Source organism: Somniosus microcephalus, chromosome 4 (genome assembly GCF_052327205.1).
Source record: "Somniosus microcephalus isolate GS21.2 chromosome 4, FLI_Smic_1.0, whole genome shotgun sequence".
In the NCBI taxonomy this organism is placed as follows: Eukaryota; Metazoa; Chordata; class Chondrichthyes; order Squaliformes; family Somniosidae; genus Somniosus; species Somniosus microcephalus.
The window spans coordinates 162,123,926-162,150,864 of record NC_140990.1 but is presented as its reverse complement, the minus strand read 5'-3'; the positions used below and the strand labels follow the sequence as shown (position 1 = coordinate 162,150,864).

General features: G+C 47.8%; 1 protein-coding gene across 2 annotated transcripts in view; it reads left to right on the top strand.

The window, feature by feature from the left end:
- The window catches only part of erbb4b (erb-b2 receptor tyrosine kinase 4b), a 1,694,493-nt gene that overhangs the window by 1,657,201 nt on the left and 10,353 nt on the right, over positions 1-26,939 (top strand). The window contains exons 27-28 of one of the 2 annotated variants that reach the window (XM_085985416.1): positions 14,529-14,609; positions 26,185-26,485. In XM_085985416.1, coding sequence (XP_085841542.1) covers positions 14,529-14,609; positions 26,185-26,485 — 382 coding nt within the window. The remainder of the gene's footprint in view (positions 1-14,528; positions 14,610-26,184; positions 26,486-26,939) is intronic. The other variant, XM_085985415.1, reaches the window with a different exon arrangement.

Below are 26,939 nucleotides of genomic sequence, written 5' to 3'. Positions count from 1 at the left end.
ACTCCGACCCAAGGGGCCTCGTACAACAAGATTGCTAATTAATCCTTTCTCGTTACATAATACCCAGTCTAAGATAGCCTGATCTCTGGTTGGTTCCTCGACATATTGGTCCAGGAAACCATCCCGTAAACACTCCAGGAATTCCTCCTCCACAGTATTGTTACTAATTTGGTCGGCCCAATCTATATGTAGATTAAAGTCACCCATGATGACTGCTGTGCCCTTTTTGCACGCTTCTCTAATTTCCCTTTTAATGCCATCCCCAACCTCCGCATTACTGTTTGGTGGTCTATATACCACTCCCACTAACGTTTTCTGCCCCTTGGTATTTCTCAGTTCTACCCATACAGATTCCACATCATCAGAGCTAATATCCTTCCTTACAATACAGTGCAGTGTAATACGGTGCAGTACAATGCAGTGCAGTGTAATACGGTGCAGTACAATACAGGACAGTACTATACAGTGCAGTACAATACAGTGCAGTGCAGTGCGGTACAATACAGTACAGTACAATACAGTGCAGTGTAATATAGTGCAGTGCAATACAGTGCAGTGCAATACAGTGCAGTGAAATGCAGTGCAGTACAATCCAACACAGTACAATACAGCGCAGTACAATACAGTGCAATGCAATACAGTGCAGTACAATACAGTGCAATGCAATCCAGCACAGTACAATACAGCGCAGTACAATAGAGTGCAGTGCAATACAGTGCAGTGCAATGCAGTGCAGTACAATCCAACACAGTACAATACAGTGCAATGCAATACAGTGCAGTACAATACAGTGCAATGCAATCCAGCACAGTACAATACAGCGCAGTACAATAGAGTGCAGTGCAATACAGTGTAGTGCAATACAGTGCAGTACAATACAATGCAGTGCAGTACAGTACAGCACAGTAAAATACAATGCGGTATAATACAGTGCAGTGCAATACAGTACAGCACAATACAGTACAGCACAATACAGCACAGTGTAATACAGTACAGCACAATACAGTGCAGCACAATACAGTGCAGTGCAATACAATGCAGTGTAGTGCAAAACAGTGCAATGCATTGTAGTACAATACAGTGCAGTGCAATACAATGTCGTGCTGTGCAATACAATGCAGTACAATACAGTGCCGTAAAGTGCAATACAGTGCAGTAAAGTGCAATACAGTGCATTACAATACAGTGCAGTGCAATACAGTGCATTACAATACAGTGCAGTACAATACAGTGCAGTACAATACAGTGCAGTATAATACAGTGCTGTACAATAGAGTGCAGTGTAATACTGTGCAATACATTACAATGCAGTGCATGTGCAGTGCAATACAATGCAATGCAGTGCAGTGCAATAAAATGCAGTACAATACAGTGCAATACAATAGAGTGTAGTGTCATACAATGCAGCACAATACAGTGCGGTGCAAAACAGTGCAAAACAGTGCAATATAGTGCAATGCAATATGGTGCAATACAGTGCACTGCACTGCAGTACAATAGAGTGCAGTGCCGTACAATATAGTGTAAAACATTATAATACAATGCAGTACAATACAGTACAATACAACACAGTGCAGTGCAATACAGTGCAGTTCAATACTGAGCAATCCAATACAGTGTGATATAATACAGTGCAGTACAATGCAGTGTAATACATTATATTACAATGTAGTGCAATACAGTACAATAAAACACAGTGCAGTGCAATACAGTGCAGCACAATACAGTGCAGTACAATACAGTGCATTACAATACAATGCAGTGCATTGCAGTGTAATACAGTGCTGTGTAAAACAGTGCAGTACAATGCAGCACAATACAGTGCAGTGCATTAAAATACAGTGTAGCACAATACAGTGCAGTACAATACAGTGCAATAGAGTGCAGTCTAATACAGTACAGTCTAATACAGTGCAGTCTAATACAGTGCAGTCCAATACAATGCAGTACAATACAATGCAGTACAATACAGTGCAGTACAATACAGTGCAATATAATACAGTGCAGTGCAATACAGTGCAGTACAATACAGCGCAAAACAGTGCAGTACAATACTTAAGAACATAAGAAATTGGAGCAGGAGTAGGCCATTTGGCCCCTCGAGCCTGCTCCGCCATTCAATAAAATCATGGCTGATCTTCTACCGCAACTCCACCTTCCTGCACTATCCCAATATCCCTTAATTCCCTTTGTTCCCCAAAATGTATCTACCTCTGTCTTGGATATACTCAACGACTGAGCATCTACAGCCCTCTGGGGTAGAGAATTCCAAAGATACACAACCCTTTGAGTGAAGAAATTTCTCCTAATCTCTGTCCTAAATGGCCTACCCCTTATTCTGTGACTGTGACCCCGTGTTCTAGATTCCCCAGCCGGGGAAACATTTTCCCAGGATTAACCCTGACAAGCCCCTTAAGAATTTTATATGTTTCAATTAGATCACCTCTCATTCTTCTAAACTAATACAGTGCAATAAAGTGCAATGCAGTGCAGTACAATACAGTGCATTGAAATACAGTACAATACAGTGCAGTGCAGTACAATACCATGCAGTACAATACAATACAGTACAGTGCAGTACAATACAGTGCAATACAATACAGTACAGTGCAATACAGTGCATGATAATACAGTGCAATACAGTACAGTGCATTACAGTGCAGTGCAGTACAATACAGTGCAGTACAATACAGTGCAGCGCAATTCAGTGCAGTACCAATACAGTGCATTAAATATAGTACAATACAGTGCAGTACAATACAGTTCATTAAATACAGTGCATTTCAGTGCAGTGCAATACAGTGCTGTACAACACAGTGCAGTACAGTGCAGTACAATACAGTACAATAAAATACTATAGGGTGCAGATCAATCGACTACAGTACACTCCCATATAGTGCATTGCAACAGAGTACAATACAGTGCAGAGCAGTACAGTAGAATGCAGTGTAGTACAGTAAGTGCAGTGCCTTGTATCTAACCTGTGCTGTACCTGCCCTGGGAGTGTTTGATGCGACAGTGTAGAGTAAGCTTTACTCTGTACCTAATCTGTGCTGTTCCTGCCCTGGGAGTGTTTGATGGGACAGTGTAGAGGGAGCTTTATTCTGTTTCTAACCTGCACTGTACTAGCCCTGGGAGTGTTTGCTGGGACATTGTAGAGGGAGCATGACTATGTATCTGACCTGTGCTGTATTTGCCCTGGGAGTGTTTGATGGGACAGTGTAGAGGGAGCATTACTCTGTGTCTAATCTGTGTTGTACCTACCCTGAGAGTGTTTGATGGAACAGTGTAGAGGGAGCTTTACTCTGTATCTAACCCATGCTGTACCTGCCCTGGGAGTGTTTGATGGGACAGTGTAGAGGGAGCTATACTCTGTATCTAACCCATGCTGTACCTGCCCTGAGAGTGTTTGATGAGACAGTGTAGAGGGAGCTTTACTCTGTATCTAACCCGTGTTGTACCTGCCCTGGGAGTGTTTGATGGGACAGTGTAGAGAGAGCTTTACTCTGTATCTAACCCTTGCTGTACCTGCCCTGGGAGTGTTTGATGGGACAGTGTAGAGGGAGCTTTACTCTGCATCTAACCTGTGCTGTACCTGCCCTGGGAGTGTTTGATGGGACAGTGTAGAGGGAGCTTTACTCTGTATTTAATCCGTGTTGTACCTGATCTGGGAGTGTTTGATGGGACAGTGTAGAGGGAGCTTTACTCTGTATTTAATCCATGCTGTACTTGTCCTGGGAGTGTTTGATGGGACAGTGTAGAGGGAGCTTTACTCTGTATCTAACCCGTGCTGTACCTGCCAGGGGAGTGTTTGATGGGACAGTGTAGAGGGAGCTTTACTCTGTATCCAACCCGTGCTGTACCTGCCCTGGGAGTGTTTGATGGGATAGTGTAGAGGGAGCTTTACTCTGTATCTAACCTGTGCTGTATCTGCCCTGGAAGTGTTTGATGGGACAGTGTTGAGGGAGCTTTACTCTGTATCTAACCTGTGTTGTACCAGATCTGGAAGACATGAGGGCCTAGAAATTCACTAGCCTTAGCGCCGCTTTTGAGGCGCTAGAGGGACTAGCGCCAGAGTTATGGCCAGTTCAAAAATTCCCTGGGGCCCTAAAGCGGCGTTGCACCGGTAGCGCTGCGCCGGCACCGATGACGTCATCGGTGTGCGCAGCGTCCCGGTTGCCATGCTGACGGGCCCCAGCGCCGAAATTCAGTTGCGGCCGCCTCGCCCGTGGCAGCCGCAACTAAGACTCTGGCAACAGAGTCCAACATGTGTTTGCGCCGGCGCATTAAAGGCCCCGCGGCGGCCGGCCGCTTTCCCGCCGGCCGCCTGGCCGCAGCTCCCTCCCCGGACTTCCCCCCACCCCCCCCGGAACAGAAGCAAGCCCGGCACTTGTCCGAGGTGCCGGGCTCATTTTTAAAAAGATTTTTGCGGGCCGCGGCCGGGTGCAGGCAGCTCCTCCTTAAGGGAAGGAGGAGGCCTGCACTTCCCGAACCTGCCGCACCGCAGCGGGCGCCGCAGCGCCGGAATAGCGCCGAAATTCAGCGCGTAGCTCCAGTTTTCAGGCGCAAACAGCTCTCAGCAGCGCCGGCAGCCGTTTGGGCGCAGAACTATTGAATTTTTGGCCCGCCCAGCGCGACTTAGCTCCGGCACTAACTTCCGGCGCTAAAGCCGTCGCTGCGCCAAAACCCAATTTCTAGGCCGAGGTGTCTAAAATTTGAAGTGTTCATTCCTAGAATCAACATCCCTCAATTCCAAGATCACAGACTTCACAAAAACAAGATTACTTGTGCTGATGTTATGAAGAATTTTAAAAAGTAAAAGTAATGATAAATTCCTTTTAAACTTACTTTTTCCTGTATTACCCTTCCCTACCCCTTCTATTGGCAAAGGAAAGGAAAGGTTTAATAAAAGAGATTTGTGATAATATAGAAAGGGTATTCAAAGGAAAAGTCCTACAATGTTCACATACACAAATCTTTGAAGGTGGCAGGACAAGTTGAGAATTCTGTTAAAAAAGCATTCGGGATCCTTGGCTTTATAAACAGACATAGAGCACAAAAACAAAGAAGCTGTGCTAAACCTTTATAAATCCCTAGTTAGACCTCAACTGAAGTATCGTGTCCAATTCAGGACACCATGCTTTATCAACACCTTGGCAAGGGTTTAGAGGCGATTTACCAGAATGGTATCAGGGATGTGGGAATTCAGTTACGTGGAGAGACTAGAGGAGCTCAGGTTGTTCTCCTTAAGGCTAAGAAGGTTACGGGGAGATTTACTAGAGGCGTTCAAAATTATGGGGGGTTTTGACAGAGTAGATAGGGAGAAACTTTCCACTGGCAGGAGGGTCAGTAACCAGATGATACATATTTAAGATAATTGGCAAAAAGGCTAGGGGAGAGATGAGGAAATTTTTTTACACAGCGAGTTGTTATGATCTGGAATGCACTGCCTGAAAGGGTCTTGGAGGCAGATTCAATAGTAACTTTCAAAAGTGAAATAGATATACATAAAAAGGAAAAATATGCAGAGCTATGGAGAAAAAGCAGGGTAGTGGGAATAATTGGATAGCTTTTTCTAAGAGCTGCCACAGACAAGATGGGCCAGATGGTCGGCCTCCCTCTGTGCTGTATGATTCTATTACTCTATCTATCTTCTCTATATATATATAAATAAAAGGATAGTGGTGTCTGTCTGTCTGTCCGGGCATCACTCAAAAGTTATAGAGCGTACCTACATATATGTTATATCAAAAGAAAGGTTACGATTAGGAGGGTGTCCTAGGTGTATTTACTTTTTGGTCAGACAAAAATTGTTCAGACAGTAGACAAAAAACGTTCAAAATTCCGCTCATTAGCGGTTGGCCAATCATACGGGGGAAATCCGCTCATTAGCATTGAGTGACGTGAAGGTTGACCAATCCTACGGGGGGAGCGCGCTGCGTCACGGGGGGTGTTTCATGGCGTGTGTGGGCGGGGCCTAATCCTTCAAACTGAAAAGCAAGCGGCGGCCATTGTTGTTTGTGATGGAGCAACTCTGCCTCTGTCCGACCAGGGGCCCCAGTCCCACCCTCACCCTCCTCCTTCTCTCTGCTTTCTCCCCTCTCTCCTGTCACCCCGGCCTCTCCGCTCGCGGGTTGTTTGCATCCACGGTGGATGAGCTGCCTGCAGGCCTCAGGCCTCGAAGCCTCGGCCTCTCCTCGCCAGCCACGCCCGAGCTAGGCACCGCCCGTCCCGCTGGGCCCGATTCCAAACCACCGGCCCGCCATCGCCGCCATCTTGGAAAAGGCTGGCCTCCTCCTTCTCTCCGCTTTCTCCCCTCTCTCCTGTCACCCGGGCCTCTCCACTCTGCAGGATGTCATTGCCGAGCTCTTCGGGCCGGAGGGAGCGGGAGCTCAGCTCGGGTGACTTGGGCCGGGCCTCAGGCGCTACGCCGCCCACGGGGTCTCCGCCACTTTCTCCCCTCTCTCCTGTCACCCCGACCTCGTGGAAGTAGGAGCAGCGATGATGGGCCGGCGGGGAAGGAGCTGCTGCTCGGGGCCGCGGTCGCTGCCCTTCGCCCGGAGGCTCGCCTACTTTGACGGCCATTTCGAGCGGCTGTGCCGGCTGCCCGCCTCCGAGCCCAAGCGGCGCCGGGTGCTGGAGCCTCTGCTCCGCTACGGGGCTGCACCGACCAGCGCCCGGGCTTGCTCTCGCTCGGGCCGCCGCACCATGGCGCTGCCCGCCGCCGCCCTGCTCTCGCTCGGCTGCTGCTTCCTCCTCTGCAGCCGCCCCGGCGCTCGCTTCCTGAGCTGCTGTGGCCGGGCTCTGCTCATCCAGGCCTTGACCTCTGCGAAAGGTTGCACTGCCAATGCTTTCAAAATATCTCTCTTCATTGTGGTGGATGTCAGAGTGATTCTAAGAAATGCCGTTAACCCAGCTTGCATTTATCTAGCGCCTTCAACTTCTAACTTCTCTTTCCCTCTCTCTCTCTCTCTCTCCTTCCCACACAGACAGACAAACTCATTTATATATATAAAAATTATTTGTACTTTTTTCATAACAACATGCCCTCAAAAAACCCTCGGCACCGCCGGGCACTCCAGCTAGTAATGTATACAAGGTATATGAAGGAAAGAACTGAGAATATACAGACGGTATTGCAAGGAAAAGTCTGATAATATAATAAAAAAGAAAAGACTTGCATTTATACAGCACCTTTCACAACTTCAGGACGCCCCAAAGCGCTTTGCAGCCAATGAAGTAGTTTTGAAGTGTAGTCACTGTTGTAATGTAGGAAATATGGCAGCCATTTGCGCACTGCAAGCAGCAATGTAATAATGACCAGATAATCTGTTTTTGAGATTTTGATTGAGGGATAAATATCAGCAGGACACCGGGGATAACTCTTTAAAATAATGCCATCGGATCTTTTACGTTCACCTGGTTTAATGGCTCATCTGAAAGACGGCACCTCTGATAGTGCTATGTCAGTACTGCGCTAGAGTGTCAGCCTAGATTTTTCTGATACAAGTTTCTGGAATGGGACTTGAACCCACAACCTTCTGGCTCAGAAGTGAAAGTGCTAACCACTTAGCCACAGCAATAATATATAACAGCAACAACTTGCATTTACATAGCACTTTTAACATAGTAAAACATCCCAAGGTGGTTCACAGGAGCGTTATCAAACAAAATTTGACACTGAGCCATATAAGGAGATATTAGGGCCGATGATCAAAAGCGTAGTCAAAGAGCTAGGTTTTAAGGAGCATCCTAAAGGATGAAAGGAGTTAGAGAGGTGGAGAGGTTTAGGGTAGGAATTCCAGAGCGTAGGGCCTAGGCAGCTGAAAGCATGGCCACCAATGATGGAGCAGTTAAAATTGGAGATGCTCAAGAGGCCATAATTGGAGGAGCGCAGATGTCTCGGAGGGTTGTAGGGCTGGAGGAGGTTACAGAGATAGGGAGGGGCGAGGCCACAGTGGGATTTGAAAACAAGGATGAGAATTTTAAAATCGAGGTGTTGCTTAACCGGGAGCCAATGTAGGTCAGTGAGCACAGGGGTGATGGGTGAACAGGACTTGGTGTAAGTTAGGACACGGGCAGCAGAGTTTTGGATGAGCTTAAGTTTATAGAGGATGGAAGATGGGAGGCCAGCCAGGAGTGCGTTAGAATAGTCAAGTCTAGGGTTAACAGAGGCATGGATGAGGATTTCAGCAGCGGATGAGCTGAGTGAGGCAAGGGCAGAGTTGGGTGATGTTACGGAGGTGGAAATGGCAATCTTAGTGATGGTGCGGATATGTGGTCAGAAGCTCATCTCGGGGGTCAAATATGACACCAAGGTTGCGAATGGTTCCGTCTCAGAGAATTGCTATGGAAAGGGATGGAGTCAGTGGCTAGGGAACGGAGTTTGTGGTGGGGACCGAAAACAATGGCTTCGGTCTTCCCAATATTTAATTGGAGGAAATTTCTGCTCATCCAGCATTGGATGTCGGACAAGCAATGTGACAATTTAGAGACCAGGGAGGGGTTGAGAGAAGAGATGGTGAGGTAGAGCTGGGTGTCATCAGCGTACATGTGGAAACTGACGCTGTGTTTTCGAATGATGTCACCAAGGGGCAGCATGTAGGTGAGAAATAGGAGGGGACAAGGATAGATCCTTGGGGGACACCAAAGGTAACAGTGCAGGAGTGGGAAGAGAAGCCATTGCAGGTGATTCTCTGGCTACGACTGGATAGATAAGAATGGAATCAGGCGAGTGCAGTCCCACCCTGCTGGATGACGGTGGAGAGGCGTTGGAGAAGGATGGAGTGGTCAACCGTGTCAAAGGCTGCAGACAGGTCAAGAAGGATGAGGAGGGATAGTTTACCACAGTAACAAAGGATGTCATTTGTGACTTTGATAAGGGCCATTTCGGTACTGTGGCGTGGGCGGAACGCTGATTGGAGGGATTCAAATATGGAGGTCTGAGAAAGATGGACACGGAATTGGGAGGTGACAACACGATCAAGGACTTTGGAGAGGAAAGGGAGGTTGAAGATGGGGCGGTAGTTTGCAAGGACAGAGGGGTCAAGTGTGAGGTTTTTAAGGAGAGGTGTGATGATGGCAAATTTGAAGGGGAGGGGATAGTACCTGAGGAGAGAGAACCGTTAACAATATCAGCTAACATGGGGACCAGGAAGGGAAGTTGGGTGGTCAGCAGTGTAGTGGGAATAGAGTCGAGGGAGCAGGAGGTGGGTCTCATGGACAAGATGAGCGCGGAGCGGTCATGAAGGGAGATTGGAGAGAAACTGGAGAAAGATGTGAGTTCAGGGCTAGGGCAGGGGGGAACCTTAGAGGAAGTTTGGCCCGGTAGGCTCGGGGAAGGAAGGGAAGCAGCTGGTGCATTTGAATGTATGGTCTCAGTCTTAGTGACAAAGAAGTCCATGTTATTGGAGCTGAGGGTGGAGGAGACAGGGGAGAGGGGTTTAAGGAGACGGTTTGTAGTTGAGAAGAGAAGCCGAGGGTTATCTTTGCATTCCAGAATGATCCTGGAATAGTGAACAGTTTTGGCAGAGGCGAGCAGGACCAGATAGTGCTTTATGTGGTCCAGCCAGATCTGGCGCTGAATGTCTAAACCAGTTGTCCGCCATAACCATTCAAGTCAGCATCACTTGGACGGAGGTAGTGGAAGGACAGTCTGATAATATATAGAAGGTATCTATCTATCTATCTATCTATCTTCTATCTATCTATATATATAAAGCAGTTTGTCTCTCTGTTTGTCTGTCTGCCTGTCTGTCTGTCCGGCTATACAATCAAAAGTTATAGAGCGTACCTACACATATGTTATATCAAAAGAAAGCTTATCATTAGGGGAGTCTAATAGGCATATTTACTTTTTGGTCAGACAAAAATTGTTCAGACAGTATACAAAAAAGTTACAAAAAACGGCAACATTCCGCTCATTAGCGTTGAGTGACGTGATGGTTGACCAATCGTACAGGGGATTAACCTGATGGTGGACCAATTGGTGCGTCACGGGGGGCGTTTCATTGCGTGTGTGGGCGGGGCTAATCCTTCTGAGCTGAGGTGATTGGCGGCCATCTTGATTCCTAACTCTTGATTTATTTTTCCCACTTTGTGTGTGTGTGGAGGGGATTTTGGGAGTGAGTTGAGGTGGGGAAGGATTTCCCCAGCGGCGGTCATCTTGATTCCTAATTCTTGATTTATTTTTCCCACTTTGTGTGTGTGTGCAGGGGATTTTGGGAGCGAGTTGAGGTGGGGAAGGGTTTCCCCGGCAACCGGGCCCGGGCCTGGGCCTCTCTCACAGCCTGTAGCCCCTCAGGAGGGCGGGGGTGGGGGGAAGAAGGTTTTCCCGGCAACCGGACCCGGGCCTCTCTCACAGCCTGTAGCCGCTCAGGAGGGCGGGGGAGGAGGGTTACCCCAGGCCCGGGCCTCCCTCACAGCCTGTAGCTGCTCAGGAGGGGGGGGGGGGAGGGAGGAGGGTTACCCCGGCAACCGGCGGCGTCTCACTCTCCGCCCCCAGTCTCTCTCTCTCTCTTCCCCGTGCAGCCTGAAAGCCCGGGGGAAGAGGGAAGCGAGCAGGTGAGCGGCGGCGTCTCACTCTCCCCCCCCAGTCTCTCTCTCTCTCTTCCCCATGCAGCCCGAAAGCCCGGGGGAAGAGGGAAGCGAGCAGGTGAGCGGCGGCGTCTCGCTCTCTCTTCCCCATGCAGCCCGAAAGCCCGGGGGAAGAGGGAAGTGAGCAGGTGAGCGGCGGCGTCTCTCTCTCCCCCCCACCGCAGCAAAAGGCGTTCGTCTGCCGCCTGGCCAACCGGGTCCAAAGGACCGCCGCGTTAACGATGAGGAACCCCGGGCTCGCTTCGGAGCGATGGGCACCCGGCCTCCCGATGTCGGACTAAATCCGTTCTGGTACCGGAAAGGAGGGAGAGACAGGGGGAGGGAGGGTGGGAGAGGGGAGAGAGGGAGAGGGGTGAGTAGAGGGGCAGGGAGGGAGAGGAGAGGGGAGGGAGGGAGAGAGAGTAAAGCAGGGAGAGACAGGGGGAGGGAGAGAGAGAGGGTGAGGGATGGAAAGAGTGAGGGGGTGGGAGAGGGAGGGAGAGCTCGCCTTCTTCCTTCCTTCCTTCCTTCGCAGGGGTCCATCGGGCCAGGCCTGAGGCGCTCCTTCCCCCCCTCTCTCTCCAGGCTAATCCCGAACTAAACCCAACAGTCTCTCTCTCTCTCTTCCCCCCATCTCTCTCTTCTCCCCCCAGTCTCTCTCTCTCTCTCTCTCTCCCTCCCCCGCTCTCTTTCCCTCTCTCTCTCTCCCCCCAGTCTCTCTCTCTCTCTCTCTTCCCCCCAGTCGCTCTCTCCCCCCCAGTCTCTCTCTCCCCCACCAGTCTCTCTCTCTCTCCCCCCCAGTCTCTCTCTCTCTCTCTCTTCCCCCCAGTCGCTCTCTACCCCCCCTTCCCCCCAGTCGCTCTCTCCCCCCCAGTCTCTCTCTTCTCCCCCCAGTCTCTCTCTCTCTCTCTTCCAACAACAACAACATGCCCTCAAAAAACCCTCGGCACCGCCGGGCACTCCAGCTAGTTGATAATACAGTAAAGGAAAAGAGATTGGCAAATGAGATTTGTGTTACTCTTGTGCTACGCTAGCCGAACAGTTCTTAAATGAAATGTTTCAACCAACAGTATATCTTTTGATGGGGTAGTTTATGTAGACATCCAAAACCAGCAAATGAATGGATTGGCAGTTTCACTTCAGGGAATTACTTCTGCCCAGCATCATATCACATTGTAATGAATGTTGAAGCATGTTTTATGGCGGAGTAAAACTGATTACAGCAGGAGACCTGCTGTAAAACACACTGGAACATTCACAAGTAGATGGATTGTTATGCAACTACTGAGTTCATTCACAATGGATGAGCTTTTAGCACACTGTCTGGCGCCGGTAGTGCCAGTTGTCAATGATCTTGCCATCCATTAAATACTCTTGTAAAGCCCTTGTTATAGCCCAAATACTACACGATTTGCATCAACACAGTTATTTTAGTTTCACATTGACAGAAAATGCATAGTATAACTCTGGTAGTAAGTCACTCTAATTCAATATTGTGGAAGAATACCTCATAGTGTTAGTCTGACACACTGTGGTTCTACTGCCGCTTGCACAAGGTTAACTTTACAGAGCTCCCAAGCAGTGTGACTGATCACCTGGGAACATTTAAAATTTCACTTTATACCTCTTTAATGTTAAAAACAATCTCTCAAGATAGTGGAGCAATAGGACAGTTGGATAATGGAACTGTGTGTTCACGCGAGCGTGTGGCAATGGGAGTGGTGTCACTGGATAGTGGAGTGATAGGACAGTGAGGTGACTGGATAATGGAGTGATTAGGCAATAGAGTGATGAGACTATGGGGTGACTGGGCAGCGGGGCAATGGGAGAGTAGAGTGATGGGACAGTGGGGGACAGAACTTTGAGCTGATGGGGTTGTGGGACGTTGGACCATGGAGTGAGGGGACATTAAGCTTGTGGGGCAATAGCACTGTGGGGCCAGGCGACAGTGGTGTGATTAGACAGCCAGGTCATGGGGCAATGGTTGACTATATAATAGACTGATTGGGCGATGGCATGACAGGACGGTGGAGTAATTGAACAGTGAGCTGAGTGGACAGTGGAGAGAGTGGACAGTGGGGTGAGTGGACAGTGGAGAGAGTGGACAGTGGACAGTGGGGAGAGTGGACAGTGGGGTGAGTGGACAGTGGAGAGAGTGGAGTGAGTGGCGAGTGGACAGTGGAGTGAGTGGACCATGGACAGTGGGGACAGTAGACAGTGGGAAGAGTGGATAGTGGGGAGAGTGGACAGTGGGGGCAGTGGACAGTGGGGACAGTGGACAGTGCAGACAGTGGACAGTGGGGAGATTGGACAGTGGAGACAGTGGACAGTGGAGTGAGTGGACAGTGGAGTGAGTGGACAGTGGAGTGAGTGGACAGTGGAGTCAGTGGACAGTGGGGAGAGTGGACAGTGGGGAGAGTGGACAGTGGGGAGAGTGGACAGTGGGGATAGTGGACAGTGGGGAGAGTGGACCGTGGGGAGAGTGGACCGTGGGGAGAGTGGACCGTGGGGAGAGTGGACCGTGGGGACAGTGGACAGTGGGGACAGTGGACAGTGGGGAGAGTGAACAGTGGGGAGAGTGGACAGTGGGGAGAGTGGACAGTGGGGAGAGTGGACAGTGGGGAGAGTGGACAGTGGGGAGAGTGGACAGTGGGGAGAATGGACAGTGGGGACAGTGGACAGTGGGGACAGTGGACAGTGGGGACAGTGGGGAGTGTGGACAGTGGGGAGAGTGGACAGTGGAGACAATGGACAGTGGAGAGAGTGGACAGTGGGGAGAGTGGACAGTGGGGAGAGTGGACAGTGGGGAGAGTGGACAGTGGGGAGAGTGGACAGTGGAGACAGTGGACAGTGGGTAGAGTGGACAGTGGAGACAGTGGACAGTGGGGAGAGTGGACAGTGGGGAGAGTGGACAGTGGGGAGAGTGGACAGTGGAGACAGTGGACAGTGGGTAGAGTGGACAGTGGGGAGAGTGGACAGTGGCGACAGTGGACAGTGGGGAGAGTGGACAGTGGGGACAGTGGACAGTGGAGTCAGTGGACAGTGGGGACAGTAGACAATGGGGAGAGTGGACAGTGGAGTCACTGGACAGTGGGGACAGTGGGGACAGTGGACAGTGGACAGTGGGGACAGTGGACAGTGGGGACAGTGGACAGTGGGGAGAGTGGACAGTGGAGTCAGGGGACAGTGGAGACAGTGGGGACAGTGGACAGTGGAGACAGTGGGGAGAGAGGACAGTGGACAGTGGGGACAGCGGACAGTGGGGTGAGTGGACAGTGGGGACAGTGGGGAGAGTTGACAGTGGACAGTGGGGACAGTGGACAGTTGGGTGAGTGGACAGTGGCCAGTGGAGACAGGGGGGACAGTGGACAGTGGGGAGAGTGGACAATGGGGACAGTGGACAGTGGGGACAGTGGACAGTGTGGAGAGTGGACAGTGGGAACAGTGGACAGTGGGGATAGTGGACAGTGAACAGTGGACAATGGGGACAGTGGACAGTGGGGAGGGTGGACAGTGGGGACAGTGGACAGTGGGATAACTGGATTCAGTCACTTTTACAAAGTGATTACTATCTAAACTGCTCATCAGTCACTGAACAAATTAAATTTTTGATTTAATTATTAAAATATTCTTGAACATCGGTGGTGTAGGCCAACAAGAGTTGTCAATGAGGATCTCCAGTGTACTTGCTATTTTGTTGCAGTGTGTGTAATCAACATTTCTGTTCTAATTGAACTTTATAACAACTCACTGTGGGTAAAGAGGCAGTGTTACATTAGTTAGTGCCAAGTAATTATCCCAGTTGGGTTCAGTTGAAAGAAGGGGTTGTTTTTCTTTGTGTCTTGAAAGTGCTGACTAATGTTACAGTTCAATGTTCATCGTGTCAATTTCTTCAGTTGATCACTTTTACCTTTGGTGATGATATTCAAAGAACCCTCTGTTTAAATTAACAGTGTCCCCATGTTGCGTTTGTCCACTGCTCCAATTCAGCCTGTGCCCGTCATCCCAAAGATGTGCTCACAGAATCACCAAAGGTAAAAAAAACTTTCCATAAAGTCAACCATTTCAAAATATTTAGAGGTCAGAATTGTCAAACAATTGATTGTTTCTCATGCGTAGAACCTTCTGAGTCGCTCTGGCAGTCTGTGCTCATTTTGGTGTTACTGAGACTATTGTGAAGATTCTGGGAAGTGATGTTCAATGACAGACCCCACTAGAGGGACAGTGATACAAGACATGTGAACAACGCAGTGTACAGGATCAGAATAGAACACTTCAGTCCACCCAGCCAGCCCCAGAGTTCAAAAGCAGAACAACCAGCTCCCTACCGATGTTGTTCTATTGATCTTCTCACCCAAACGCCTGTCCAAATCCCTTTAACAATTCCTGGTGGGGACGCAAAGAGGTGATAGCGGATCGGCCATTCGTTAGGTGGGCTGCATGATGGGTGGCCAATCCGCTACTGCCCATTTTGCACCCCCGCCAAAGTTGTCCGCCTGAACACCACCCAGGATAGTCCATTCCAAACATTCCCCACACTCTGTGCTCCATCTGATCCGTTGATTCGCCTTCCCTCTTCTGATCTCCATCCTCTGCTGTCTCATTGTTCTTGGGGTTCATATGCTTAAGGATCTTGAATACTTTAATAGGAGCTCCTCTCAGTCTCCCCTTCTCTTCAGTATCAACAAACTGAACTTCTGTAATGTCACTTTGTAGCTCAGGTATCTGATGGCAGGTATCAGACAGTAACTTTCAGGTATCTGATGGCTGGTATCAGACAGTAACTCTCAGGTATCTGATGGCTGGTATCAGACAGTAACTCTCAGGTATCTGATGGCAGGTATCAGACAGTAACTCTCAGGTATCTGGTGGCTGGTATCAGACAGTAACTCTCAGGTATCTGATGACAGGTATCAGACAGTAACTCTCAGGTATCTGATGGCAGGTATCAGACAGTAACTCTCAGGTATCTGGTGGCTGGTATCAGACAGTAACTCTCAGGTATCTGATGACAGGTATCAGACAGTAACTCTCAGGTATCTGATGACAGGTATCAGACAGTAACTCTCAGGTATCTGATGGCTGGTATCAGACAGTAACTCTCAGGTATCTGATGACCGGTATCAGACAGTAGCTCTCAGGTATCTGATGGCTGGTGTCAGACAGTAACTCTCAGGTATCTGATGGCTGGTATCAGACAGTAACTCTCAGGTATCTGATGGCAGGTATCAGACAGTAACTCTCAGGTATCTGGTGGCTGGTATCAGACAGTAACTCTCAGGTATCTGATGACAGGTATCAGACAGTAACTCTCAGGTATCTGATGACAGGTATCAGACAGTAACTCTCAGGTATCTGATGGCTGGTATCAGACAGTAACTCTCAGGTATCTGATGACCGGTATCAGACAGTAGCTCTCAGGTATCTGATGACAGGTATCAGACAGTAGCTCTCAGGTATCTGATGGCTGGTATCAGACAGTAACTCTCAGGTATCTGATGGCAGGTATCAGACAGTAACTCTCAGGTATCTGGTGGCTGGTATCAGACAGTAACTCTCAGGTATCTGATGACAGGTATCAGACAGTAACTCTCAGGTATCTGATGGCTGGTATCAGACAGTAACTCTCAGGTATCTGATGACAGGTATCAGACAGTAGCTCTCAGGTATCTGATGACAGGTATCAGACAGTAGCTCTCAGGTATCTGATGGCTGGTATCAGACAGTAACTCTCAGGTATCTGATGACAGGTATCAGACAGTAACTCTCAGGTATCTGATGACAGGTATCAGACAGTAACTCTCAGGTATCTGATGACAGGTATCAGACAGTAACTCTCAGGTATCTGATGGCTGGTATCAGACAGTAACTCTCAGGTATCTGATGACAGGTATCAGACAGTAGCTCTCAGGTATCTGATGACAGGTATCAGACAGTAGCTCTCAGGTATCTGATGGCTGGTATCAGACAGTGACTCTCAGGTATCTGATGGCAGGTCTCAGACAGTAACTCTCAGGTATCTGGTGGCTGGTATCAGACAGTAACTCTCAGGTATCTGATGACAGGTATCAGACAGTAACTCTCAGGTATCTGATGGCTGGTATCAGACAGTAACTCTCAGGTATCTGATGACAGGTATCAGACAGTAACTCTCAGGTATCTGATGACAGGTATCAGACAGTAACTCTCAGGTATCTGATGGCTGGTATCAGACAGTAGCTCTCAGGTATCTGATGACAGGTATCAGACAGTAACTCTCAGGTATCTGGTGGCTGGTATCAGACAGTAACTCTCAGGTATCTGATGGCTGGTATCAGACAGTAACTCTCAGGTATCTGATGACAGGTATCTGATGACAGGTATCAGACAGTAACTCTCAGGTATCTGATGGCAACAACAATAGCAACAACTTGCATTTATATAGTGCCTTTAACATAGTAACACATCCCAAGGCACTTACTGAGCCGCATAAGGAGATTAAGACAAAAGCTTGGTCAAAGAGATAGGTTTAAAGAGCGTCTTAAAGGAGGAGAGATAGAGAGGCGGGGAGGTTTAGGAAGGGAATTACAGAGCTTGGGGCACAGGCAGCTGAAGGTACCGCCGCCAATGGTGGGGTGATGGGAATTAGGGATGTTCAAGAGGCCAGAATTGGAGGCACGCAGGGTTCTTGGAGGTTTGTAAGGCTAGAGGAGGTTTACAGAGATAGGGAGGGGCGAGGCCATGGAGGGATTTGAACATGCGGATGAGAATTTAAAAGTTGATGCGTTGCTGGACCGGGAGCCAATGTAGTAAATACTAACAAATCGGGCAGTATGGTAATGCTTCGTGTCTTCAGCTTATATCACTGATGCTGCAAGAAAACCAAATGACAGAGGTGCCCGCGCCAATCGAGAATCAGAAGAAGTGTGAGATAAGAGACTGTGCTACTGTCTGTGGGAGTCAGGCTATTGACTCTGAACACATCCCTGAAAACTTTGAGATCGAGTGCTTTAAATGCAAGGTCAGTTCAGAGTTTCAAAAAATGATTAGAGTGAAGATAAAACTGCAGAGAAACGAGATTCCTAATGGCATTAGAGTGTTGCTATTTAAAACCGATGGAGGCTTGTTAATTCAAAGGAGATGGGTTGTTAGGTTGTACCAGGGGTCAGTTGGCATAGATAACAGGCCTGTTGTATTGGAAGCAGTCCAAGGAACCTGTCTCTCTTCATGAAGAGCGGAGGAAAGCTGGCCTTGCAGGATGAATGCCGAATTAAACTCCTCAACAAAAGAACGCCAAAGACAGCAGGAAAAGAACCCCCCCTCCACCTGTCGTACCACCCCCGCCCCCTGCTCCTCCGCCCCACTCCACCCCTCTCCCCCCCACCCTCGCCGCCACCCACTTGTAGCTTTGAATTTCACAAATAGTTCAAACATGTTGTCAAAGAGCTCACTTTTTCAGCCTGTGTTGGCTTGAATTGTGACAAGACAGGTGCACAATTGGCACTTACCCGTGATTGGGTCGTGACTTGCGATGCTAACATTGTTGGCACAGAGCGAGGTGGCCAGTTGCTGAGCGTGACATTTAATGGCGAACTGTTGACACCTCGGATTCTATTTCAGGGGGCAGCAGAACAATGCCAACCATTGCAAACTATTGCTGGAGGGATCGCGCATTTGGTGCCCTGAAGCCTGCCCGAATAATAATAATGATACAGCGGTGCGGCACAAAGCAACAGTGCTGGGGCCACAAAGTGAGAGAAGGAGACAATGCAGGTTGATAACTAGCAGGCTTGCCATCTTTATTCACTGTGTATTTGTAGCACTTCAGAGGAAAGCACAGAGCAGATGTCAGGATTGTTCTTATCCTCACTGGATGGACCTCCAAATTAAAACACCTAGATTTGTCGATTAATGATCCTTACAAAAGCCTCCCTGAATGACAGCTTTTCAGAGCAGGGTGCCAAACAACTGTCCAGCCAGTTGGTTCAGGAAGAGAATATGACATCGATAAAAGTAGATCTGTTCTCCCCGGCAGTGATACCAGTCCATGTAAGGCAGCTAATGGCAGTGCATCTGAAATCTCAGTGAGGCATGACATGGTTACTGGTGTGTTCTACAGAGGACTTGGTGAAATGGAACTTCCATCACCTGAAGGTCCTATTCCTTTCGAGCACTCGTGTTGAGTGCTGCCTGTAATGAATGGTTTACAGTGACACAAGGTGTAGAATTATGTCATGTTCCTGTACCCAGCACAGGATATTGTTGCACACAGCACAGCCTAATCAGATTAACACGTGCCTAATACACAACTGGAATTCCAAAGGACTATAGTCCTACATTACAACAGTGACTACTCTTCAAAAGTACTTCAATGGCTGTAAAGTGCTTTGGGACATCCTGAGGTCATGAAAGGTATAAAATAAATACAAGTCTTTCTTTCTCATTAAAGCACTTCCCAGTCACGCTCACTTCCAATAAACTGAATCCCTTCCCATTCTCTGCCAGCTTTCTTCCACCACACCTCACCCGCCCCTCCCCCCGCCTTCAAGGCATTAACTCCCTCCTGGCTTGTGGTTCCACGGGTATCTGGCCTAAGTGGCAATCTGCCTGTGGCAGTCTGGCGAGTGAGTGTCGGCATGTTGTCCTCCTGCAGGGAGGGGAGTGGGGGAGGTGCAGACGACAGCCAAGCCTGAATCAGTGCTCACCCCCGGTGTCCACTCATTCACACCACATGACTTCACTTGCTGGGTGACAATCTGGAGAGGGTTCCTTGACTCATTCCCCTCTTCCTAACTCAGGAGTGCCAAGGGACCAACTGTTTGAATACACGCCACTGGCTTGCCCGCAAGCCACTCATACCGTCATCAAGGGCGAGCTACCCATGTCAGCCGTGACTCGGTGGAAGCTCTCTCACCTCTGCGTTAGAAGGTCGTGGGTTCAAGACCTACTCCACGGGCTCGAGCAGTAAACCTAGGCTGGCACTCCAGGGCAAAACTGAGGGAGTGCCGCACTGTCAAAGGTGCTGTCTTTCAGATGAGCCGTTAAACCGAGGCCCCATCTGCCTTCTCAGGTGGACATAAAAGATCCCATGGCACCATTTTGAAGAAGAGCAGGGGAGTTATCCCTGGCATCCTGGCCAATATTTATCCCTCAATCACCGTCACTAAAACAGATTATCTGGTCATTACCACATTGCTATAAGAACATAAGAACATAAGAAATAGGAGCAGGAGTAGGCCAATCGGCCCCTCGAGCCTGCTCCGCCATTCAATAAGATCATGGCTGATCTGATCCTAACCGCCAATCTACTATCACAGAACCATCTCCTGAATCTAACAGAATTAGACACACGAAATAGGAGCAGGAGCAGGCTACACGGCCCCTGGGCCCGCTCCGCTACCCACAGGGCCATGTCCGATCCGAACCTAGACTCATGTCCAAATTCCTGCCCGCTCCCCGTAACCCTTAATTCCCTTTACTTCTAGGAAACTGTCTATTTCTGTTTTAAATTTATGTAATGATGTAGCTTCTACAGCTTTTTGGGGCAGCATATTCCATGGACCTACCACCCTCTGAGTGAAGTAGTTCCTCCTCATCTCAGTTTTGAAAGAGCAGCCCCTTATTCTAAGACTATGCCCCCTAGTTCTAGTTTCACCCATCATCGGGAACATCCTCCCCGCATCCACCCGATCCAACCCCTTCACAATCTTATATGTTTCAATATGATCGCCTCTCATTCTTCTGAACTCCAATGAGTAGAGTCCCAATCTACTCAACCTCTCCTCATATGTCCATCCCCTCATCCCCGGGATTAACCGAGTAAACCTTCTTTGTACTGACTCGAGAGCAAGTATGTCTTTTCTTAAGTACGGACACCAAAACTGTATGCAGTATTCCAGGTGCGGTCTCACCAATACCTTGTACAACTGAAGCAATACCTCCCTATTTTTATATTCTATCCCCCTAGCAATGAAAGCCAACATTCCATTGGCCTTCTTAATCACTTGCTGCACCTGCATACTAACCTTTTGAGTTTCGTGCACCAGGACCCCCAGATCCCTTTGTACTTCAGTACTTTCCAGTTTCTTGCCATTAAGATAATAACTTGCTCTACGATTTTTCCTGCCAAAGTGCATAACCTCACACTTTCCAGTATTGTATTCCATCTGCCAAATCTCTGCCCACTTACTTAGCCTGTCTATGTCCCCTTGCAGGTTTTTTATGTCCTGCTCACTCACTACTTTCCCTCCCATCTTAGTATCATCTGCAAACTTTGATATGTTACACTTGGTCCCCTCCTCCAAATCGTTAATATAGATTGTAAAGAGTTGGGGACCCAGCACTGACCCCTGCGGAACACCACTAGTTACTGATTGCCAGTCTGAGAATGAACCATTTATCCCAACTCTCTGCCTTCTGTTAGATAGCCAATCCTCTATCCATGCCAGAATATTACCCCCAATCTTTTGTGTGGCACCTACGTCCACTGGTTCCCCTTTATCCACTCTATATGTTACTTCCTCAAAGAACTCCAGCAAATTTGTCAAACTTGACTTCCCCTTCATAAAACCATGCTATATATAAATATAAATCCTATTAAATTATGATTATCCAAATGTCCTGTTACTGTCTCCTTAATAATGGACTCCAAAATTTTACCTACCACAGATGTTAGGCTAACCGATCTATAGTTTCCAGCCTTCTGTCTACTGCCCTTTTTAAATAAGGGTGTTACATTAGCAGTTTTCCTGTCTGCCGGGACCTTTGCCGAGTCCAGGGAGTTTTGGAAAATTATTACCAATGCATCCACAATCCCTACTGCCACTTCCCTCAAGACCCTAGGATGTAAGCCATCAGGTCCAGGTGATTTATCCGCCTTGAGTCCCATTATTTTACCGAGTACCACTTCCTTAGCGATTTTGATCATGTTTAGCTCCTCCCCCGCTTTAGCCCCCTGTTTGTCCAGTGTTGGGATATTCTTAGTGTCTTCTACTGTAAAGACTGATATAAAATATTCATTCAGTGTTTTTGCCATCTCCATATTTCCCACCATTAATTTCCCGGTCTCATCCTCTAAGGGACCAACATTTACTTTAGCCACCCTTTTTCTTTTTATATAACTATAAAAACTCTTACTATCTGTTTTTATATTTTTTGCTAATTTACTTTCATAATCTATCTTCCCTTTCTTAATCAATCTTTTTGTTATTTTTTGCTGTCTTTTAAAGTTTTCCCAATCCTCTATCCTCCCACTAGATTTGGCTACCTTATGTGCCCTTGTTTATAGTCGAATACTATCCTTAATTTCTTTACTTAGCCACGGATGGCTGTCTTTTCTTTTACACCCTTTTCTTCTCAGTGGAATGTATATTTTTTGGAAGTTGTAAAATAACTCCTTAAATGTACACCACTGATCATGTATCGTCTTACCCTTTAATCTATTTTCCCAATCCACTCTACTCAATTCTGCTCTCATACCTTCATAGTCTCCTTTATTCAAGCTTAGCACGCTTGTTTGAGATCCAACCTTCTCACCCTCTAATTGAATATGGAATTCAACCATGTTATAGTCACTCATTCCAAGGGGATCCTTTACTAGGACATTTTTAATTAATCCTGTCTCCTTACACAGGACCAGATCTAAGGTTGCTTGCCCCCTGGTCGGTTCAGTTACATACTGCTCAAGAAACCCATCCCTAATACACTCAATGAACTCATCCTCAAGGCAGCCCTGCCCAATTTGATTTGTCCAATTAATATGATAGTTAAAATCCCCCATAATTATAGATGTTCCCTTATTACAAGCCTCAACTATTTCCTGATTGATACTCCGTCCAACAGAGTTGCAACTGTTCGGAGGCCTATAGACTACGCCCACTAGTGTTTTTTTCCCCTTATTATTCCTTACCTCCACCCAAACTGTTTCATTACCCTGATCTTTTGACCCAATATCATTTCTCTGTATTACAGTGATTCCTTCCTTTATTAACATAGCCACCCCACCTCCCTTTCCTTCCTGCCTGTCCTTCCTGATTGTTAAATAACCTGGTATGTTTAATTCCCAGGCATTGTCACCCTGTAGCCATGTTTCTGTAATGGCCACAAGATCATACCCATATGTAGTTATTTGTGCCATTAACTTGTCTATTTTGTTATGAATGCTACATGCATTCAGATAGAGAACTTTCAAATATGTTTTGTGACACTTAGTTCCTGCTTTTGCCCTTTTTATTACTTTACCTTTTACTCCATACCTTCTGTCCCTTCCTGACACGCTCTGGTTTTTAATTTCCCCACTGCTACCTAAGTCTATGACCTTCTCTGTTGTCATTTTTATTATTTGCTCTCTAGGAACCTCCCCCCCCACTAGTTAGTTTAAAGCCCTCTCTACAGCCCTAGTTATATGATCCGCCAGGACTCTAGTCCCAGCACTGGCCAAGTGAAGCCCGTCCCAACGGAACAGCTCCCTCCTGCCCCAGTACTGGTGCCAGTGTCCCAGGAAGCAAAACCCATTTCTCCCACACCAGTCTTTGAGCCACGCATTTAACTCTCTAATTTTATTTGTCCTAGCCAAATTCGCTCGTGGCTCAGGTAATAATCCAGAGATTATTACCCTTGAGGTTCTGTTTTTTAATTTGACCCCTAGCTGCTCATACTCCTTTAACAGAACCGGCTTCCTAGTCCTATCTACGTTGTTTGTACCAACATGGACCACGACAACTGGATCCACCCCCTCCCACTGCAAGTTTCTTTCCAGCCCAGAGGAGATGTCCTTAACCCTGGCACCGGGTAGGCAACACAGCCTTCGGGACTCTCGCTCTCGGCTGCAGAGAACTCTATCTATCCCCCTAATAATACTATCCCCTACCACTGCAACATTTCTATTTACTCCCCCCTCTCGAATGGCCCCCCGTTCCATGGTGCTGTGGCCAGGTTGCTCATCCTCCCTACAGTCCCTGCTCCCGTCCCCACAGGGAGTAAGAACCTCGAACCTGTTGGACAAGAGCAAGGGCTGCGGCTCCTCCAACACTATCTCCTGGATCCCCGTACCTGCCTCACTCGTAGTCACACCGTCCTGTTTCTGACCATGGGCTACATCTGAATTAATTAACTGCATAGGTGTGACCACCTCCTGAAATACAGAGTCCAGGTACTTCTCCCCCTCCCTGATGTGTCGCAGTGTCTGAAGCTCAGACTCCAGCTCATCAACACGGAGCTGGAGTTCCTGTAGCAGCAGACACTTGTCACAGACGTAATCACCGTGAGCCTCAATGGGGTTCACCGGCTCCCACGTCTCGCAACAGTAACACATCACCTGCTCCATTCTATGTAATTAATTAAATTTTTTATTGTTAGTTATGGACACCCTCTGCCCGATTTTAGATGCTAGTATCCCCTTTAATTAATTGGATTTAAATTAAATCAATCCCTCTAATTACACCAGTTAAATGGTTTACTAACAGTCACTCTGCACCAGAAAGGCCTTAGTAACTACAACCCACAGAATTAAAGTTTGAAAAGAGTACCTAACACCCCACTTACCCTAACTCACACTTACCCAAACTCACAGCACTCTCTGCTGACTCGCACTCAGTGCTTGCTCGCACTAGCACTGGTCTTTTTATACTGTTTGTTTGTTTACAGCCAAATGAGTCACCCCTGCTGATTGGTTAGAAAACTGGTTTCCACTGCCTGCTGTGCCAATTTACTCCTACTGCAGTGTAACCTTGTTTTACTCTTCTTAAACCAACAGAATCCCAAATATTTAACTTTTCCCCTTTACTTAAACTGCTTAAGTAATCTTATCAAGAATGATTTAAAGAGAAATAACAATTAAAGAACTCTCACACTTACCCAAACTCACAGCACTCTCTGCTGACTCGCACTCAGTGCTTGCATGGGACCTTGCTGTGCACAAATTGGCTGCCACATTTCCTACATTACAACAGTGACTACTTTTCAAAAAAGTAATTCATTGGCTGTAAAGCGCTTTAGGACGTCCTGAGGTTGTGAAAACCCCAATATAAATGCAAGTATTTCTTTTCTTTTTTGATTTCTCAATAGGTGTGGCCAATGGGTGATGTCCCTCACAGGCAGCACATCCTCGGCCCACAATTGTAGTGCCCTGATACCACCTCAGCTCAGGCCAATTCACTCAGCACACACAGGGGAGACCACAGATGGGGGTGATCACAGACGGGGGGGGGTTCACAGACTGGCACCATCCTCATCTGTAGGGCTTAGACCAGTTTCCCAGGCAGCAAATTCAGCAACTGAGCCCTTTTCAATGTTAAAACAGTGAGCAGGTCAAGCCCACCAGTTCTAAAGTGGACGATATGCATTAGACCCATAGCTAGGGGTTAAAGTCCCCTCCATGTAGAAAGAGATTGTGGGTGAAATTGGGCATGGGCAGAGAACGCAAAACAGATGCTGTGGTACCAGTTGCCCGTTATACACCCCGCCTGGTATTCGATTCCATTCGATTGCGTGTGGTATAACGGGCAACCAATGCTATCCCTGGCCAGGTCCCATGTTACCCTCATTAAGTTTAAAATGTAAAAATGAGAGGGAGCCGTTCCATCATTTGAGGAGGAATTTACTGTAAGTGCTGCCAGTGGAGAGTCATCCCCACGGTACTAATTTCTCCAGGGAGCAGCTCATTGCATTATTCCCACCTGCTTCCACTTATCACCACCAGTCCTCCCGGTGGAAAATCCTTCCAGCCCCATAAAACAGCTGCTGTACACAGCCCCATTTTATCAAGAGTTACATCATTATATTCACTGTGTATCTTGGACAAGGGAAGACTTTAATGCAGATTATATCTGTTACTGTGATTCCGAGCAATGTGCGATGGGCTCTGATGTGGAGCAGTGCTATCGATTTTACACTCAGGGTAGTTCCCATGAGGGAGGTCAGGGAATGGTATTGTTTAATCTGTACAATTTCATTTTAATTGTAACCTCTTCCAGCCCTATAACCCTCCGAGATCTCTGCACTCCTCCAATTCTAGTCACTTGCGCATTCCCATTTCATTAGTGCCCGTGCATTCAGCTGTCTAGGTCCTTTGGAATTCCATCCCTAAACCTCTCCACCTCTCTGCCTCTCCTGTTTAAGATGATTAAAGGAGTAGATAGAAGAAAACTATTTCCCCTGGCGGGGGAGTCCCGAATAAGGGGGCATACCATTAAAATTAGAGCTAGGCCGTTCAGGGGTGATGTCAGGAAGCACTTCTTCACACAAAGGGTAGTGGAAATCTGGAAATCTGGAACTCTTTCCCACAACAAAAATTTCAAAACTGAGATTGATAGATTTTTGTTATGCAAGAATATTAAGGGTTATGGAACCAAGGTGGGTAGATGCAATTATGATACAGATCAGCCATGATCTAATTCAATGGTGGGCCAGGCTTGAGGGGCTGAATGGCCTACTCCTGTTCCTCCTTTAAGACTCTCCTTAAAACTTACCTCTTTGACCCAGCTTTTGGTCATCTGTCCTAATATTTCCTTATGTGGCTCAATGTCAAGTTTTGTCTGATAATTACTCCCGTGAAGCACCTAGGGGCATTTTACTACGTTAAAGGCGCTATATAAAAGCAATTTGTTTACTCTGTTTCCTTTGTTGCGACAGAATCAGTTTGTGTATCGCGACGGGATCTTTGGGCCAGAGGAAGGGCTGTCGCTGCATAGCCGGCAGCCCACATGTGCCGGCACCACCACGCTGGAAGATCAGGGCGCGGCCTCATCGCTGGAGGTATTCGACGACGCGTGCTGTAACGGGACGCTGAGGAAACAGGCCCCGCGCCCCCGGGAGGACAGCACCACCCAGCGGTACAGCGCAGACCCCACAGTCTTCCTGTCAGAGCGCGGGCAAAGGGGCGAACTGGATGAGGATGGCTACATGACCCCCATTCAGGACAAAAAGACCGCAGGCAAGTTCAACAACACGGGAGAGCAAGCGCTGCCTGGGCAGAAGGAGCCAGTAAGGATGAAGTGTCTATTGACACCACTGTGTCAGCCAATGACATGGAGGCAGAGCGAGACTTACAGCAAACAGAGTCTATTTACTCAGCAAACAGCAAACAGAGTCTATTTTACAGCAGTGTCTATGTTACAGCAAACAGAGTCTATTTAAAGAATCTCTACAAACTACAGCAAACAGAACTCATTACTGAAACCATAGCAAAGTCTCCTGATAAAAGCAAGATTATTTATCCAGCAAAATGCAGTGCATAGAGGATAGTTACATAATACAAATAATTGCGTAAAATCAGTCCCAGTCACGTACATGCGTGATTGACGGGGGAATTACCCAATCATCTCCATTCTGGCTGGGAATAGTGGTGTCACTATATGCGACCCAATTTATATATCTCAACCAACACC